Source organism: Leptosomus discolor, chromosome 6 (assembly GCF_034619465.1).
Source record: "Leptosomus discolor isolate bLepDis1 chromosome 6, bLepDis1.hap2, whole genome shotgun sequence".
Lineage (NCBI taxonomy): Eukaryota > Metazoa > Chordata > Aves > Leptosomiformes > Leptosomidae > Leptosomus > Leptosomus discolor.
This window is the reverse complement of record NC_141396.1, coordinates 62574388-62591860: the sequence shown is the minus strand read 5'-3', so window position 1 is coordinate 62591860 and position 17473 is coordinate 62574388. Positions and strand designations below refer to the sequence as shown.

Below are 17473 nucleotides of genomic sequence, written 5' to 3'. Positions count from 1 at the left end.
TCTTTTTGTTCAGTGTGCAATCAAACACTTTTTTCTCACTTTATTATCACATAAAACGAATGTCATTGTGTGGCAAACCTAAAAGATTTGTATGGTACCTTCAGAGCAAATATCTACTTTATAGCATCTTGAGAAATTGCACCATGGCAGAAATCAACAAAACACATCTGGTGTGAATTACACATATTTCTTCATGTTTTCTAATGCTGTTGGTTTTAGGGAAGGAATGCCCAAAATAGCCTTTCCAAAAAATACCATTACATACTATAAATCTCATTTTCTTTCCATGCTCCTATTGGTGATTCTGTGTTACTCTTCAGCCTTGTCGAAACTTAGTTTGAAGTTATAAATAATGCGTTTATTACAGATGTAAAGTACTGAAGATGTACAGATGTTCTGAGCCAAACCTTTGACTCCTCTGAATTGTCAGAGCCATTCTGACATAACTTGCTGACTTCAAGGTAGCTATGACAGTTCTTATTAGGAATCTGCCTGGTTTCAATTCTTTCATCCTTTCTGGGATACACAAACTCTAAAAAAAAATACTAAAAACTTAAGACAGATGGACAAAAATACCAGAATTAGAAGAAATGGTAACAGCAGTATAAACCTTAGCCCTGGTGTGGCATTGATAAAGTAAATTACGGTGAGCTGTATGGACTCTACTAGAAGTGCATACATACAAATCCAAAATATAAATATTTTTGAGCACTGGATGCTACAGTGTAACATAATTTGTAATCAGATCAACTTTTTCTTAGCAAATAACAATGAATTAGATAAATAAGACATTTTAAGTATGCTTCATACACATTCATTCTCAATTTACCTCCAGGAAAATTCTTGTCGAGTCTTAACTAGAGAACATCTGAGCATTGAATATTAAATACAAAAGTCACATACAAACTGTAACATCAGGAATAACTCCAAACTATCAATATATGAGTTAGTCCATGTCAGTTATTTACCCTAGATATTGTTTGGATTGATAGCAGAACAAAATGAAACAATATAAAACAAACCAAAAAAGGTGAATTCAAGTAAGTGCTAGCTTTTTTAAGTCCTCAACTCTGTGGCAAAGCTGTAATAGAAAATTGATGACCTCACTTTGTTCATGGCAACAGACAGTTATATTAACAAACACACAATTACAAGTCTACTCCGAAAATAGAATCTGGGTTGGGAGGGAGAAAAAACTCATCTTCAAGCTTAAGGATTTCAAATGATTACAATGGGGATGTGGAAAATGACAGGATGGGTGACTGGCTTATTGTGTAAATGTTCCATAATATTTTTTTTTTATATACTGGCACGCTGTGAAGGTTTCAAGTGCATGTTCAAAAAAGAAGGGAACAGCCCCTATGAAAAAAAAGAAAAAAAAAAAAAAAGATTGCTGTTTAGGATTCAAACCAGTGAAAGCAAGGAAATGCCTTCATTCTTTATCACTTTTTTCACATACCTGCTAATTTCACAAAGTTCTCAAAATGTACATGTTCTGAGGTAATCATGCACATTTAATTCATCAGCTCTGCTGAGACAGGGTGCTAACATACTATAGGAAGTATTTATAATTCAGAGGGATAGATCTGATGTGTAAAGTGATTAATCTATTGGCACATTCAACCCACTATTTCATTTTTTAAAATAATTTATCTTTCTTATTGAATGCAATATGTCTTTCTGAGGGCAACACATTAAGCAAAGATACTAAACCCAGATCTGCTTAACCATGTTGACCTTATGTTTAGCAAACAGCTGAATAGTACACACTGTGACAATACATTGGCTGAAACTTGGGAAAAATATGACAGTGTTTTAGTTACTGCTCTATTTTGTAGCAGAATCACACTTATTCTTTCACATCTTTGGAGTCTTTTGAATAAATACACTTTATGCCCCTAAAATCAAAAGAGTTCATTTCTGAAATGCCTTGATTTCCTCAAGGAAAGGCAAAAAATAAGATTGGGAAGATGAAAAGCTCATCAATCACTTAGGGATGGGTTTCATATCACTAACTTTTTAATCTGAAGATGGATACATAAACATCAGCTAATAATTCTGGGCTTCTTTACATTTTTGTACATGGAGAGAAACTGGTATATCTTTAAGGTACTTTATGTGACCTTGTTCAGATAATTTGCAGAGTAGAGGAAGAAACTCTACTGGAAAACGCCTTTTCTCCATCTGATGATCATAAAGTAAAGGGAGCCTGCCATGACTCGGGCATGGCCATCTAATTGCTATATACCAGGGACTGGGCAGATAAATCATACTTACAAATACGCCAGCACTGCAGACAGTCTGAGTATATTTTTCAGATTACAAACTGATAAATAAGGTTGCTATAGAAACACCACCACGCTGTAGCCAACCTTGAAAAAACACTCCTCAATTGTACAAGCCAATGCACAAACACTCGGTTTCAACTAGTCACTTTTACCTTATCAGTAGGAGAATTTGAGCATTTACATATAGTAGAATCAGGGGAAGTTCAGATGGTCAGAAGAAACCACTGTCATGATATGGAGCAGCTTTCCTATGAGAAGAGACTACATAGACGAGGACCTTTTCACTACAAAAGGACATAACTGATGGTCTGCAACTCCTCAATGGCGAGGAGATGATTAACATTTGCTCACTTGTTTTCATAGCACAAACCAGGCAATAGTCTCTAGACTTATTGGGCAACCAGTTCAAGCAAACAAAAGGACAAACTCCTTCACAAAGCACACAACTACACTGAGGAACTCACTGCCAGAGGATGTTGTGAAGGCCAAAGAGTTTAAGGATTCAAAAAGGTTTTAGAAAAATTAATGGAGAATAGGTCCATCAAGGGCTAATGAACTCAATGGTCCGGATACAACTGCCAGCTTAGGAAGTCTCTGAATTACTGACTATCGGAAACATGGAGCATATACCAGCAGAATAATTGCTCTATATTCACCCTACTTCTTACGCAGTTTCCTTCAGCAGCCACAGCTTTCCACTATCAAAGACAGGCTAATAGGCTAGATGGACCTTTCCTTTGATCCTATACTGACAGTCTTATGGAACTGAGGGGCAATTAAACCCACATATCTCAGGTACTTCTCAGAACAACACTTACGTTAGTCATGGTGTGGACTACAGCCATATCACTTACTCAGATAAAGCAGAGTACGGAGAGGGGGAAGAAAGGAAGATGATGTCCCTTGCATCTGACACGTAAAATCCAGCCATCCCAGTTACTCTTCGTCACAGAAAAGTGCGTTTCTTATTTGCTTTCTTGGCTTTCCATACTTTTCTCAGTGGTAGATTAGGGACCTGAAATCTAGTCACACTTTGACCTGGTTTATTGAGTCACAGGCTATTAATACACTTTCATTTTGTACTAATATTGTTCTCTAAATTAAATAATTCTTGGTCCTTCTTGTTTAATTACAACTGCTACCCTCTCATTTTTTTTAGAAAACAGTTATATCTCCTCTAAAAAGTTGTTTTTCAGGCTAGAAAAGATAAAAGCTTTTGTTCTTCTTTTATAAGACAGATTTCTCATTCCCTTGGTCTCCCCTTTCCCTACATTTCTCCCAGTTTTAATGGGTGAACCTAATTTGACATAGTATTTCCATGAGGACACATCAATGCCTTGCACAAGCGACTAATATTTGATCACCTCCCTAAAACTGTTTACACTGATACACCCCAAGAGTAGATCCAGCGCTATTTATAACGCTGGCTCAAAGTCACTGTGTGCTCCACTACTCTTCTCAACTCCTCATCCTGTCGTTTACAACTTATGAACCCCCACAGTACAGTAGTGAGTAGTCTCTGCATGACCTTGTAGTTTCTGTAGTTAAATGAAATTCTTTTTTTATCACCCTCATCATGAAGCTAAGCCAAGTCTTTTTGTACAACATGATTCGTCCTCTGCATCGACAGTGCCTTTCAACTTTTGAGTCAACAGTACATTTCATTAGCACACCACTCCCTTTTTCCAGTATCACTGTAGGGAATAAAAACTAAGTTTAATCCCAGACTGATCATTGAAGAACTCTATCAGCTACCTTCCCCACACTTGTAACTCTTTTCTGAGTCCCTTTCCTTTACCCCCTTTACAATTCTTAAAAGATCTCTTATTTTCACATTAGCAAATGACTTCTCATTTGGCATGACATAAAATACAAAGCTCTCTTATTACCTCTCCATTAACTAATTTTATCCTTTTTTTTTTTTTTTTTTTCAGTTTAACTAACAATTCTCCATTTGGTACTATGATTGCATGCTTTACTGAAGTTCAAATAGAATTCATCTGTTTCATTTCCCACTTCAAAAAAGAAGTTCTTTTATCAAAGTAGAATATTAGTTCAGTCTTGTATAGCTTCTGTAAAATCAGACTGCATTCCCTGTCATTTTCCATTTATCTCTGTAGTTAGTTACTCTGTTTTCAGAATTTTGCCTACAGCTTTTCAATCTGCTGAGATAAAGGCTAAGTTGCTTGGTCTGCTTTTCCATCTTTCTTAAATGTAAGCATTGTATGCTATTACACAGTTATATGGTGACCTCTATTGTGAAAAGGTATCAAACATCATTGTAATTGATTTTAGATGCTAGTTATTTCAGTATTTGTAGCTGGAGAGCACCCACCTCTCCAGACCTACTGCACCAGAGACGCAAGTTTACTGTATGATTTAATGAGGCAAGTGGTATAGTATGACAAAGCATGTAAGCTTTTAGGATCAAGTCCATTCATAAAGTCTGAAAAAGCAAGAGGGAGCTCAGAAAATCTTGCATAAGTTTAGGAATGAGATATAGGCAAAAAGATACCTTGTTTCTTTTTTCCTTCATATCGTGTAGCCATCACTTTTTCAGGTTCAGTTCTACCTCCCACAAAATTAATTCAATTTCTATGCATGGATTCCAATTATCCATCCTGACTTTGCACCACATTGTTCTCCTTACTGAAACGCAAGGCAGAATATTAATTCAGGTTCGGAGCACTCTGCACTATTCCTAATATCAGCCGCATCCACTCTACATGGAAACTTTACATCTCTTCCCGAGATCTTCTTATTGACACGATAAGGAAATTGCTTGTTTCATTTCTGTGACTCAAGGTCTGGGTCTGACCTCGTCTGAACACATTTCACTGTATTTTCCAACACCAAGACTCAGGCTGCTAGTGCTAGAGCTATTTGTTGCTCATCACACTTTTTTCATTCCTTTGCACTCTTTCTTTAGAGATCAGAAAATTCTCCAGAGAATGAACTAATAATCTTCCTTCTCTTCAGGAATGTTCCTCAGCTTTATGATTTATCCTGATCTGCTGTAGAAAGAACTGGGTGTGCTGGGGGAACAATCTGATTTTTTTCCCCTGTTGCCGTAAGAAATCTTTCTGTTGCATGTCCACAACAAATTTGCTGTCACCCAGTATACAGATCACTTCTCTGTTTTGTGGACCCATGCTGGTGACAGGCTTCCTGAATTTTCTTAACAGGGAGACAAGACTTACATATCTCCGTCCATCATTTGTGCAAATCCCAGGTTTCTCCCCATTATTATTTTATTTTATTTTGCATTATGTCCCAGTATACCAGTCCCTTACCTAGCAAGAAGTCAAACAGAATCAGTATAACAACCTCTTTGTCTTCTTGATTCTTCCCTTTTTTGCTGAGTTTGGTTTAATTTTTTTGGTTTCCTTTATCACTAATCTCTGTTCCTTGCTCTCCAGCGCAGCAAACTTCTTCTAACCTAATTCAACTCTTCCTCTTTGCCTTTCTGGTCATGTTTCCACCTGGGTCACACTCCTTATCTAGCAGGCTATATAGCTATACAAAAAAGGTATACTCACCTTCAGATCTTATTTGATAGATGCCTACATATTTATGTTGTGTCAGACCCTGCTCTACTTTCCTGTGTATCTTGTCTTCAAAATCCCATGCTACCATCATCTCTAGCTTTATTCTTTTGTCCCTGGGTCCCATCTTTCTCAAGTGCTATAAGGTGACATTTCATACAATATATTCCACTGCATATCCACTTTCGAAAGAATATAAATCTCATAGCTTCAAATCTTGGTCTCACATTGTCCTTCGAATATTGCTAAGGCTGTCTTACGCCTTGTTGTCTTTCTTTGAAGGAAAAACATTAACTTCTTTCAAGCAAACTCCCTTTATTGCCACCCAGCAGCTGAAGCTGTAATCTGTGCTTCATTAAGGTTCTACATTTATTAATATATTTGTTAATGTAGCAAGCAATTCTTGCCCAGTGAACACTCCAGCTAGAAGGGCCACAGAGGCTAATTCACATAACAGAGCCTCAAAGACAAGGAAGAGCCTGAAGATTATGACCTATCAAGCAAGAGGCACAGAAGTTCACTTACCCAAACAAACAAGGACTCAATTCTTCCCTACCAAGGACTGGCTCCCACACAAACTCTCCTATTTGCTCTCCTCCCACTGTTCTTGGTAAATCTAATCTCATGCTTCCTCCATGTTGTGAAATCACAAATGGGTCTTGGAGAGGTCTGATACTCTCAAATATGGATTTTTCAGTCAGGTCAAGCTGCCTTTTTAGCACTATAACGTAATTGGCAGCTGTTTCCCCTTAAAAATAGCCGCTTCCCTATCTTTTTCAAACACCAAAAGACTAAGCTGTAAAATACATGCTGACATGTATTTGTATTACATAACTGTAAACACTGAGTGAAAACTGCTCACACACGTAATTTCCCCTTGCTGTTGGTCTCCCAGGCGTTCTCAAATCAGCGGGGGGGAACTACCTCTGAAAAAGTTTTCCCAGAAAACTGGCTCATAGAAAAACATATTTCCATCAAGAGCCGTGTACGCCCCATGTGATTGGGTCTTTTATGTGAAGTTGTAATTGCTTTTACCATTGGACAAGCCAATTGGTCATTTCACAGAAAGCCTTTCACCACCAGCCAAATAGCATGAGGAGAGTAGGTGCATTTTAGGGGAACTTTAAATTAGAGAATTGGCTCTGAGACAGGAAAAGGTGTCAGTTAAGGAAAGTGGCCTGAGGGTGGAGGCCCCATTGTTCCACCCACAATTCATGCACCAACAGAGCATCACTTTCTTTTTCAATGTCCTACGTGACTGAAAGAGTTTTAAGTCAAGTAACATGTCAGAATCAGGGTTATTTCACAGTAAATCATACAGAAAAGGATACAGAAAGAATGCAGAAAAAGAGACAGAAAAAATGGCTTGATACAGATTACTGCAATGATGATAATCTTCCGTTACACATCACAACAAAAACTTGTTTTATTGAGTAAAGGTAGTCCTTCCAGGGCTTAGCTTTCAGTAAGTTTTAACAGCACTTGCATTTTATAATTTTAATATGGTTATTTGCGATTATTTAAGATTATTTATCATAACGAATTTTATGGTTAATTAAGAGTGCTTATTCTGTCCTTGCAGCAATACGAAACAATCCAGATGTAAAGGGATCAGCAAATCATGTCTGAAAGGCAGGTAACATCATGGCTAGAGACACCAAAGTTCAGTAGTCAATCTACAGTTTCTTCTCTCATTTGTGTCATCTCAGTTTGGCCACAGAAAAACAATGTGTTTACATGCTTATAGCACAGGACCAACAAATTAGATATATTTGGAAGCTCTTCGCTAAAACAGTTCCTACAGGCTTCTTCCCATTTTTCACATGTCCCTCCCGTTCTATGAAAGCTCTGCAGAGCAGGAATTGTGTGGCTATGGGCAAACAATTGGTCTTACGGCCAGGTAGAATACGACCCACAGTAATTGCATATATACATGCTCTTACTCTGCAGAAAATCTGAGGTGACTTTCTCCTGTGTGAAACAAGGATGACCACATCTGTTTTCCCCTGTAAGTTAGTGCATATGTGGTCAGAGCTATTGGGGAGTAGTAGGTGGCATGCTGACATGACTCTGGAGGTGGCTTTACTCTTTCTGACTCTGGCAGAGAAAGATTCTGATCTTTCTTACAGCCCATAGGCATTACTGTATTACACATATATAATGTACATGTATAACAGTACGTCTCACAGTGAAATGCTGTTCTATAGAGATCAGTAAAGACAGAACTACTATATTTTTTTAAAAACTGATAAAAATAATTTGCCAAAGGACCAAAGCAGAAAGGTTCTTGGAATATGGCTTGCAACCAGACAAATAACTACAGAACTAAAACCAAGACGACAAATGGATGTATCTGAGCATAGCATGAGGCATAATAATGATAACAATGCATAGTTTGTCCAACATCCTCAGAGCACTTAAAAATCAGATTCCTCAGATAAGCGAGTTATTCATTCAGGAGGGTATACATTCTGTAAATGCTGAAGGTAGATGTTCTGCATAAGTCAGAGAAGGATTGTAGCCACTGGTCCTTTAGCCTGTCTGATCAGGCTTTCTTCTCACACGAAGATCAACAAGTGAAATCTTCTTTCCCCTATAACATGCCAAGTGCAGCTCAGCTTCATTTATTATGGGAAGGATATTTTTTGAGATGGAATAGGTATACTGGACAGCTATTAACATGATTTGATGCTTGTGTGTGTTTATTTCAAGGATGGATTAGAACGAAAGATAAAGGAAATTTAACTTACCTAGTTCAGTAAAATGATACCACAGGAATTAAGAATAAGTGTGCAATGGCACAGAAGAACATAGTTCCAATCATATGTTTCCTCTTAGTAAAAAATGGTTAATTAACAGAATATTTCAGAGAACTAGATATATTACTAATAACGAGGGGCAGACTTACTTGGTGTGAGAAGTCCTAGACTGACAAGGAAACAAGTATTTGTTCCATTTAATAAAAAGGCATTGGCCTTCGGGGAAAAAAAAAAAAAAGAAAAGAAAAAGAAAAAACCCTAAAAAACCCTACACAAACAAAACTCACAAACTTAGAAATGGAAACAGCAAAAATAATTTTGCAACAGGGCTGTACACATTTCTGGAGTAGTAATGACCACAGAAGGATAGTTATTAGAGTTATGGGATCACAATAAGGAAAAAGCTGTTGACGCATATTTTCCTAGGTTTGTAAGTGGCCAACCTTAACGAAGTACACAGCCTCCTCTTGACTTGCAAAATCACTCTCCCATTTTGTTCCCACAGATAAAGGTATTGTTTGCTTTATTCTCACAGAAACACTTCAGAGAAAAAAAATGAAAAAATACCCAAATGACCAATGCTGACCGCAGAATTACATTTGCGACCTGGCATCAGTAAGTGATAAAGTATCCCTCAGTCGACAGAAGAGATTGTGGACACTGGTGTTTTGATACTATTGGTCAGCAAATTTGTGAGTAACGCAGCAAGCCTGTGTTTCAGATGAGTCTCTATTTATTTTCTCCAGGTAGCTTGAAAACGGCAATACACTGCTTTTCCATAAAGGAATTTGAGACAAGGAAATTTCTCATTCAGTATGCTCTTTGCTATAACAGGTTCTAGCAACAATGGTTTTATGCCATTAAGTTATTGCACTGATAAAGAAAAATGTGGCCATGAAAAGTGTGTGACAGTGTGACTGGTTGGTAAGAAGCTGAAAATTAAAGAAAGCTTTTCAATGAATGGATTAGAATCGGCCACATCCCAGTGCAGCAATGGATTTGCATGAGTAAGCACAGTGAGCAAGGTGCCAAGTGTTAGAAGTGATGAGACAGCATCCAGCACACAAAGCTTATGCTGCAGTTCCAGTATATGTTGTAAGTTCAGTAAAACTGTGGGGTTCACTGAAGCTGCCGTTACTGGGTCAGCCTAACCAACTCCTGAGTACTCATAACTTTCCTACTTGCAATGTGCCATTCTCGGATGCAATGGTGAGGCCCACATGGACGCTTGCAGCCCATCTTTAAGCCCAGTCTTTCCCAGGTACATGGAAAAGACCTCATAGCTCTTAGCAACATGAAGAGTTTAGAACGCATTTTGCACATTCAGGAAGATTAGTCCCCTGAGCTAGTACAATACGCCCACTATTTTTTAATTTTTAACTTGTTGTAAAAAAAAAAAAAGAGGTTACAATTGTTAGTGACCAGCACTCCTTCCTGTACCAGAAGCAACAACACGTTCTCAGCAACTTCCTCAGGAATTCTCACTCTTCTTTGGCCATTTGTTATCAGCTCTACCAGTGATGATCATTAGTGCGTGAGGTATGATAAACTCATTACCAAAATCTACAAAGCAGTGCAAACCTCTGCATTTCCTGGCATGCATTCCCATTAAATAAAAATACTTAGGTTGTCAGTGATTTAGAACTGCTGCCCCTTAAACCCAGCTGAAATCTGGAACTTCTGTTTACAAGAAAAATCAGTAACAATGTAAAAATTAGGGAGGCAGACCAAAAGTCAGCCTATGTCATCAGCAGCAGTAGCAAATGCCAAGGCAGAACATGAAAATGGGGCACATGGAGGTTACATCTAGACAGGTGGGTTTAAATGTACCTTCCGGCAATTTGTCTAAATTTATTTGAACCTCTTCATACTTTTGGCCTCCTCCTCTCCCAGTATGGAAAGTTACTTATGCTGTGGGGAAAAAAAAGTACTGTGGTTTGTTTTAAAATCAAAGCCTCAGCATTTCCATGACAGTCCCCAAAGTTTTGGACTCTGAAAAATAATGTATTATCACTCCTCATTCAACCTTATCATGGATGTCTAAATTTTTATCACATCCAAGTTATACTTCTTCAATGCTAAAGAGAAAAGGTTTCATCTTTCGTCACACAGCAGTTAGTCCACACTAAAGGGAAACTTTGACTTCCCCTGTGTTCTAGTTCTAATGTGTCTTTACTGACCTGAGGAGACAAGACCACATGCAAGATAAAGACATGAGAAAATTATATATTTACAGAAAAAAAATACCATGTTTTTATTCTGTTCTCATTTCTTATCACCATAACTCCCAACACATTATTTCTCTTTTGTCTGTCATCATAGAAAATTGAACTGATATGTTCAGATAAATAAATTACTAGTAGTGGTGCCAGAATTTATCTCCTTTTTTATAATAGCCTATTTAAAGCCCGTCACTAGGGAAGTGTAGTTGAGGCTGTTTTTTCACCATGTATAGTGCTTTGCATTATTAACACTGAATTTCATCTCTCATTTTATTGACAGAATTAATTTCACTACTTGATGTTCACTGTGTAAAGCCTCTATATGAGTAGGTCATTTAGAATTTCTTTTTCTATAGGGGAGATAAGTAAGCCTTTTAGCAGATGATTTATCTCATTCTTAGCTAGACATTCAAAATAAGTTAAATGAATCGCAATCTTTTTCTCTTTTTTGAGCCTAGATAAAGGAAGCCTAGACGCAAATATTTCCATAGAAAGTAAAAAAGATAAGTCAGACAGATCATTACCCTCGAAATAGCCAACACCTAAGAAACATGAGTCTTTCTTAGCAGTTCTCCCTCCAAAATAAAAGGAACAAAGATGGGCACTGCCCACTGCCATTCTCCTCACCTTTCTTGGCACTTATTTTCGGATGAGATGACTGTCTCCTAGAGAAGCTTCTCTCTTTTCACTGATTACAGAGGGAGCTAGGAGGACTGACTTGGCGTAATTCTGAGAAGGCTACACTTAGATGACGTTACTCCACTGTTGGCGCTATGACATCCTTCTGAACTCACAGGAGTTAGTCACAGATTTAAGAAGGTGCTAACAGGTCTTGATTACTCTGAACCGCACCAAACACTGCAGCTATCATTCCCAAGTTATGTGGCATGGTCACAGCTGCACGCCACCTTCCATCTGCACAGACATGGGAAGAATCTGTCCATGGATGTGACTGCTCTGAGGAAGTCTGTAAGCTTTGTGGTCTCATCATCCTGCACTTCTACATCAGTTCTGGATGGGTTGAACTGCACAGGTCTTGGTACAGTGGTACTTATCTTTCAATTAATCAACCTCACCATTTAGTCCACAGTTCTGCCTTTTAACTTGTAATTAATGCTTCCTCACCATATAAAACAAGGTATTATTATTATTTTCTTCTAATTATATCCTGAAGTGAAAGCTTCAGTGTACACAGGAATTATTCATAGAACAGAAAACATTGGGAAGAGTATTTTTGGTTGAAAGAAACATTTCAATCTTTGTTAATCTGAATGACAGTCTTCTCTTTGCTGAACTAAATGTAAATGCTTTGCTTTGGTTTCACTGGACATACCTCTGCATCTCCAACAACGTTGTTGATAACCATGGGTCAAGAATATTCTATGCTTAGCCTTCAACTTGCTTACAAGAAATGCCAGTTATTTATAGAAAGATATTTACCAAGGGACCCCAGAGTCAGCATTGTGGGCACACGGTGAAGAACTGACCCAAAAATAAGCATTTCAATATTATTTGAGAAACTCAACTTCTCAATTAAAATTAAATGAACAATCTAGCTTTTTCAATAGAATATGCACACAGAAATCAGGGCAATTGAAACTTCCATGGAGTTTTCTTTTGTTAAAAAAAAACAACAAACCACTGATTTTCTGTTAAAAATCTGGGACAAAAAAAAAAAAAATCTCAGGGAGATGTATTACTGGATGAAAATTCCATTACCTAAACAACTCTTATTTGTATTCAACTACCCATCCAGAACTATGCCAGTTATGTAAATAATTACTTACAATACTTGTAACACTCACTAAATGGTACGTATTTCTTGGTGATATGAGCAGCAAGTTATTTGTCTTGATATTTCTAATATCCTAAGACAAGTACCCTGATATAGCCATTCAAGTCTATTCTTGAAAATTACATAAACAAAATTTAGTTTGCACTTCTAACACAACTGATGCAAAGGTCTGAAAACACATTCCACTGTATCTAGCAACAGAGAAAAATTCCTGTTTCTTATAAACAAAAGATCGGTACCAATGCAGTACCAAGCTAGAAGAGTAACGGTACTTTAAAATGAAGTTCTGTGAGAAAGTCATGAATCTTCCTTGAAATACAGCTACATTTTATAAACAATTCTGACATTGTGGACCAGATCTGTAAAAATATTTAGATACCTAAAAATGCAAATAGGCACTGTAAGGAATTTTCATGTTCACTTTAGACACTTCGCTCCCCCAAATACAAACACAGATGATTGACTGGCCTTGTCATAACCCATCTGTTATGAATTGAGAGGTGATGAGAAAAATTAATTCCTTTCTCATATTATTCAAGAACGTTTACCATTCTAAAGCAAGTAAAGCAATGCAATCAATAGCAACTAGAAACACTGCTGCTTTTGGTGACCCTACCAAATGCCAAATATACCGTTACTTGCTCAAATACCTTTACCAATCTGGTTCTCTCTGATGTTTCTAGTTCAGAAAAATGAGAATAAATGACATATGCTATAAAAATATCACATAATGTGTGTTAAGAGTGCAGAAGTGGAGTTAAGGCAAAGGCCTGTAGTGTTACTGTAAGCAAAAGAAAGGAAGAAATGTCAACCAAACCAAAAAAATGAACTGTGAACTCTTGTAGGGATCTCAGTAGGTGAGCAACTGAATGCGTATCACAAATCTGGATTATTTTCAAGACAATGCAGAGATGTAAGAAATAAAAGCTTACATAAATGAAACCCGTGCTGCTTTCAAGTGCAGCTGATCTCTTCATGTCAGTTGTTATTGCATGTTGTCAGGGACAGTTCTTTCCACTTGCAGATAACTCTAGGAGATTTTTACAAAAGTGGAATTTGACAAAATGAAGAAAGGTTTTATATTCTGACCCACTTGGATATTCACAACAGCACAGAAATACGTTTAATCTGTATAAAAGCACACTTAACTGCAACTGTGCTTCGACAAGCCTCAGTAAGCTTTTAAAGAGGCTATAATGAGTAGTTAGAATGTATTTATTACACCAAAAAACTGAGGTCAGATTTGTTGTACCTTACTTACAACCATCTAAAAATTAGCTGCCTAATCCTTTTCATGCTAGCTTTTCTTTATCATTATCATTGATGGTGAAATTGGGGCATCACAAGCAAGTTAACCATCCCTACCTAAGACAGATATCTAAAGTATGTGAAACAAATAACCCTCTAAACGAGTCTTGCTTTCAACTCTCAAGACAAGAAACACAGACAACTACCTTAGACATGATGCCTCATGTTTAGATGGAATCATTTATATCAGATATGGTGGACTGAACGCTGCCACTTTAACAGGATATATATATAGACAAGTGTGTGTGTGTATACAACAAAAAAAAGCCAAGATTAGGTGAGTAAATCTGCATAACTTCCCTATATTCAGTAAACATCAAGATAGATTAAAAAAGGCCAGAGAGTTAGTACATGGTTGTTTCCTCCCTTTGCACAGCTTGTTTGCACTTTATGAAACAAGGATACAAAGACACTCACAGATTGATGGATCTTGATAAGATGACAGACACAGTCAGAAGGATGCACCCACAGGGACCAATTTCAAACTGTAAAAGAAAAGGATTGGTTTTATTCCGTTTGTTGTGTACATTTTTTGTCCAATCCTAAAGACACACAAACCAAACAGAAAGCAGAAAGAATTATCATTCATGCTAAAATTGAATTTCTTGCTCTGTTTCTTAAATGCAAGGCATGTCCATATAGTGTTTGAAACAATGTTCAAAAGACATCCTATGAGACTGATAAGCACAGAAAGGCTGGCAGATGAACTGCAACAGGTTTAGTAGCTTCTCTATGCACAGTACCTGCCGAATATTCTGCTGAAGAAATACAATCAGATCTTCATATCTGGTGGCGCTGTGTAGTATTAGCTGGGAAGAAATGTAAGAAGAAAAAAAGGTAACTGAAACAATAACAACTCATTTTTATAACCTGAAAGCTGAACTAAAGTAGCCAAAACCTTAAATCTGACTGGAAATACTTGAACAAAAGGGAATAAACGCCTAACGAAATCTATGTCTTACTGTTGTTACTTGATATAATATCGTATCTCAGCACTTCGTATATTCTGAATTTTTAAATACTGCTTCTTGTTGTTTTTAAGTTCATTTAACAGACAGTTTGATTCAATTTTAAGCATGGTTTATGCAATGAAAAACAATTCCTAGAAGAAACATAGAAATACTGCAGCTTTAGAAAACATAGAGTGGGCAAGTAGCTCAGGAGTTTGTACCCATGTGGTGAGCCGTCTCTAGCAGGCATGTATCAGAGCACTCCGTATCATACTCAGAGAATACTCCCATGAATACTCCTATTTAACATGAAGTTCAGGAGAGTTCACAGATCCAGGCCCTTACGTCAACATTCTTTGTCTATTTTTCCATGTTCAGATTTTGACAGAAATGATGGTCTTGCAGATACTGTGTGAGGAAAGCTCAAGCAGTCTGGACTATATTCCTTTCCATCACATTTTCACTGTGGCTATGTCCATATGACCTTCAACAAGTAGTACTTAGAGGCAGCATAATGGTGTTAGTTGCACTCTGAAATAGCCAGCAGCTCAGAATTCTGTTAACGTATTAATCAAATAATCTATCTTGTCTCATGGAAAAGCGTATTATAGCCAAGGTTTTCTGCTGCCTTCACCCTATTTATACAGGTTTTCACTTCCAAAACTGTCTGGTTCTGAAATTCGTTGACACATCCATTCCTCCATTTAGGAGGCCAGTAATACTTCCTTAAACCACTAAAACCTGGCTTATGGCATCACTGTTTGCAAAGCCATATGAGAGCTTCAGATGGAAATAAAGACATAACTGGAAAGTATTTTGACATTTGGAGCTTCTGGAGAAAAAAAAAAAAAAAAGGCAAAGAATTCTGTGTAAGACAAGAAAATACTGCCTTTTGATGCTCACGGCCATGCTGGTCAACTTGAAATGATCCACATTCACTTTTACTGCATAACAATAAATGTAGGCACAGTTTACAAGCTTGAAAGGTAGATGGAACTAAAAGGACTTCAGAGAGCCCAGTTGCCCACAGACACGGGGATGACTCAGAGCCAGACAGACTACAGGAATTTGTTATTTCCTATTGGTTTTTGGATCACAGCTAACTAATTTGACATAAAAGATGCTAAAGCACTAAGACAGCAATGGAAATCAGTCATTGTGCTGAAATAAGAAAAGCTAGAAAGAGGATATATGGAGAATGTTACTGTGAGTTACAGAGTCTTACAGTTTCTAAGATTCCATCTGCCTTGTATTTTCCTATGGGAGTGAACTGCTGTCTTCCTGACGGCCTGAAGAGGACATTCAGACAAAACCAAAGCTCATATTAAAAGGAACAAAATGGCATTAAAGAGAAATTAATGTGTTACATGAACTGAATGATGAGCCAAAGATTTATTATTATTATATTTAACCATTTTTTTAAACTACCTCTTGCATAATAAGTCATATTACATATTAAACAAACTTTTATTAGTTAAGCATATACTTTAGCTGTGCTGTGCTCTCTCAGAGTATTTAATACAAATTACAAGTTTTTCTATACAGAAAAAGGATAAATATAGGTTTAAGACATCAATGACAGTTTTTGTTGGAAAAGAATATTAGAGAAATGACATTAAAACAAGCAGAAAAACATATGTACAATATCATCGCAGAGGAAGTATTTTATAGATGTAAAATATGCAAAATATCATTTGAAATGTCTTTGAATTCGCTGCTTCTATTCCAGGTTTGAAGAAGGACTTCTGTGCCAAAAAGATGCTTGATTATTTTTCAGCTTAGTTGATCTAATAACAGAAATTACCTATTCTCACAAAACCTGGCTCACTTAAAAATATCATGCATGATCCAGTACAGCCAAAGCTAGTGATTTAAGAGTTCGGTGTCTTGTGTACAAGCAGTTTAATTGCATAGCATAAATGAAGTAACTAGTAGGCAGCTACAGCAAAAGGAATTTAATCCCAGCCATAATAGAATATCCTGCATATCTTGTGGGAGTAAAATGCTGCATACGGAAAAATAACTCTTGGTAAAGATTTTGGAGAAATCCTAGCCTCAATGAAATCCACAGGATCTTTCACAGAAATTTCAAAAAAATTCGACTATTCTGTCCCAGCTACTGGGACAGCAGAAATGACATTTTGCATTTCTCCCTAAGCTATTTTAGACTGCATAATCACACCTTATGAAACTTTAATTTTGTAAACTATGTATATATACAACAAACACAACTATAGGGGCATTGTACAATAACAAAAACTGCTTCTCCTACTCACAGTGCCACAATTGCTTTTTCATTGCCTCCTGCACGCCACAGTATGTCTGCAATAGCCATGGTGAGACATTTGGTCCTGTGAACTTCTGAAGGCTGAAGACAACTGCAGTCCAGAAAACGCAAGAAACAGACAAGCACCACAATGTGTACTGGGAAACTTACTCATTAGAGGGCAAATTGCCCTAATAACACTATACACAGACTCATAGCAGGTTTGTAGCTAAAACAGCAAACACAATTTTTAGAGATTATTTAGGTGTTATCATGTCTAATAATGAGGCTCTGGCAAGTTGCCTCAGAAAAAATCGTCATTAAGGCATCTCAGTTCCTT

The 17473-nt window shown here is 37.1% G+C and overlaps 1 protein-coding gene across 1 annotated transcript in view; it reads right to left on the bottom strand.

Moving 5' to 3' along the window:
- MINDY4 (MINDY lysine 48 deubiquitinase 4) overlaps window positions 1-17473 on the bottom strand; it is a 77949-nt gene that overhangs the window by 26614 nt on the left and 33862 nt on the right. The window contains exons 10-13 of the mRNA XM_086467056.1: window positions 17144-17245; window positions 16093-16156; window positions 14661-14726; window positions 14335-14402 (exon numbers count right to left, since the gene is read on the bottom strand). Of these exons, the coding sequence (XP_086323182.1) occupies window positions 14335-14402; window positions 14661-14726; window positions 16093-16156; window positions 17144-17245 (300 nt within the window). The remainder of the gene's footprint in view (window positions 1-14334; window positions 14403-14660; window positions 14727-16092; window positions 16157-17143; window positions 17246-17473) is intronic.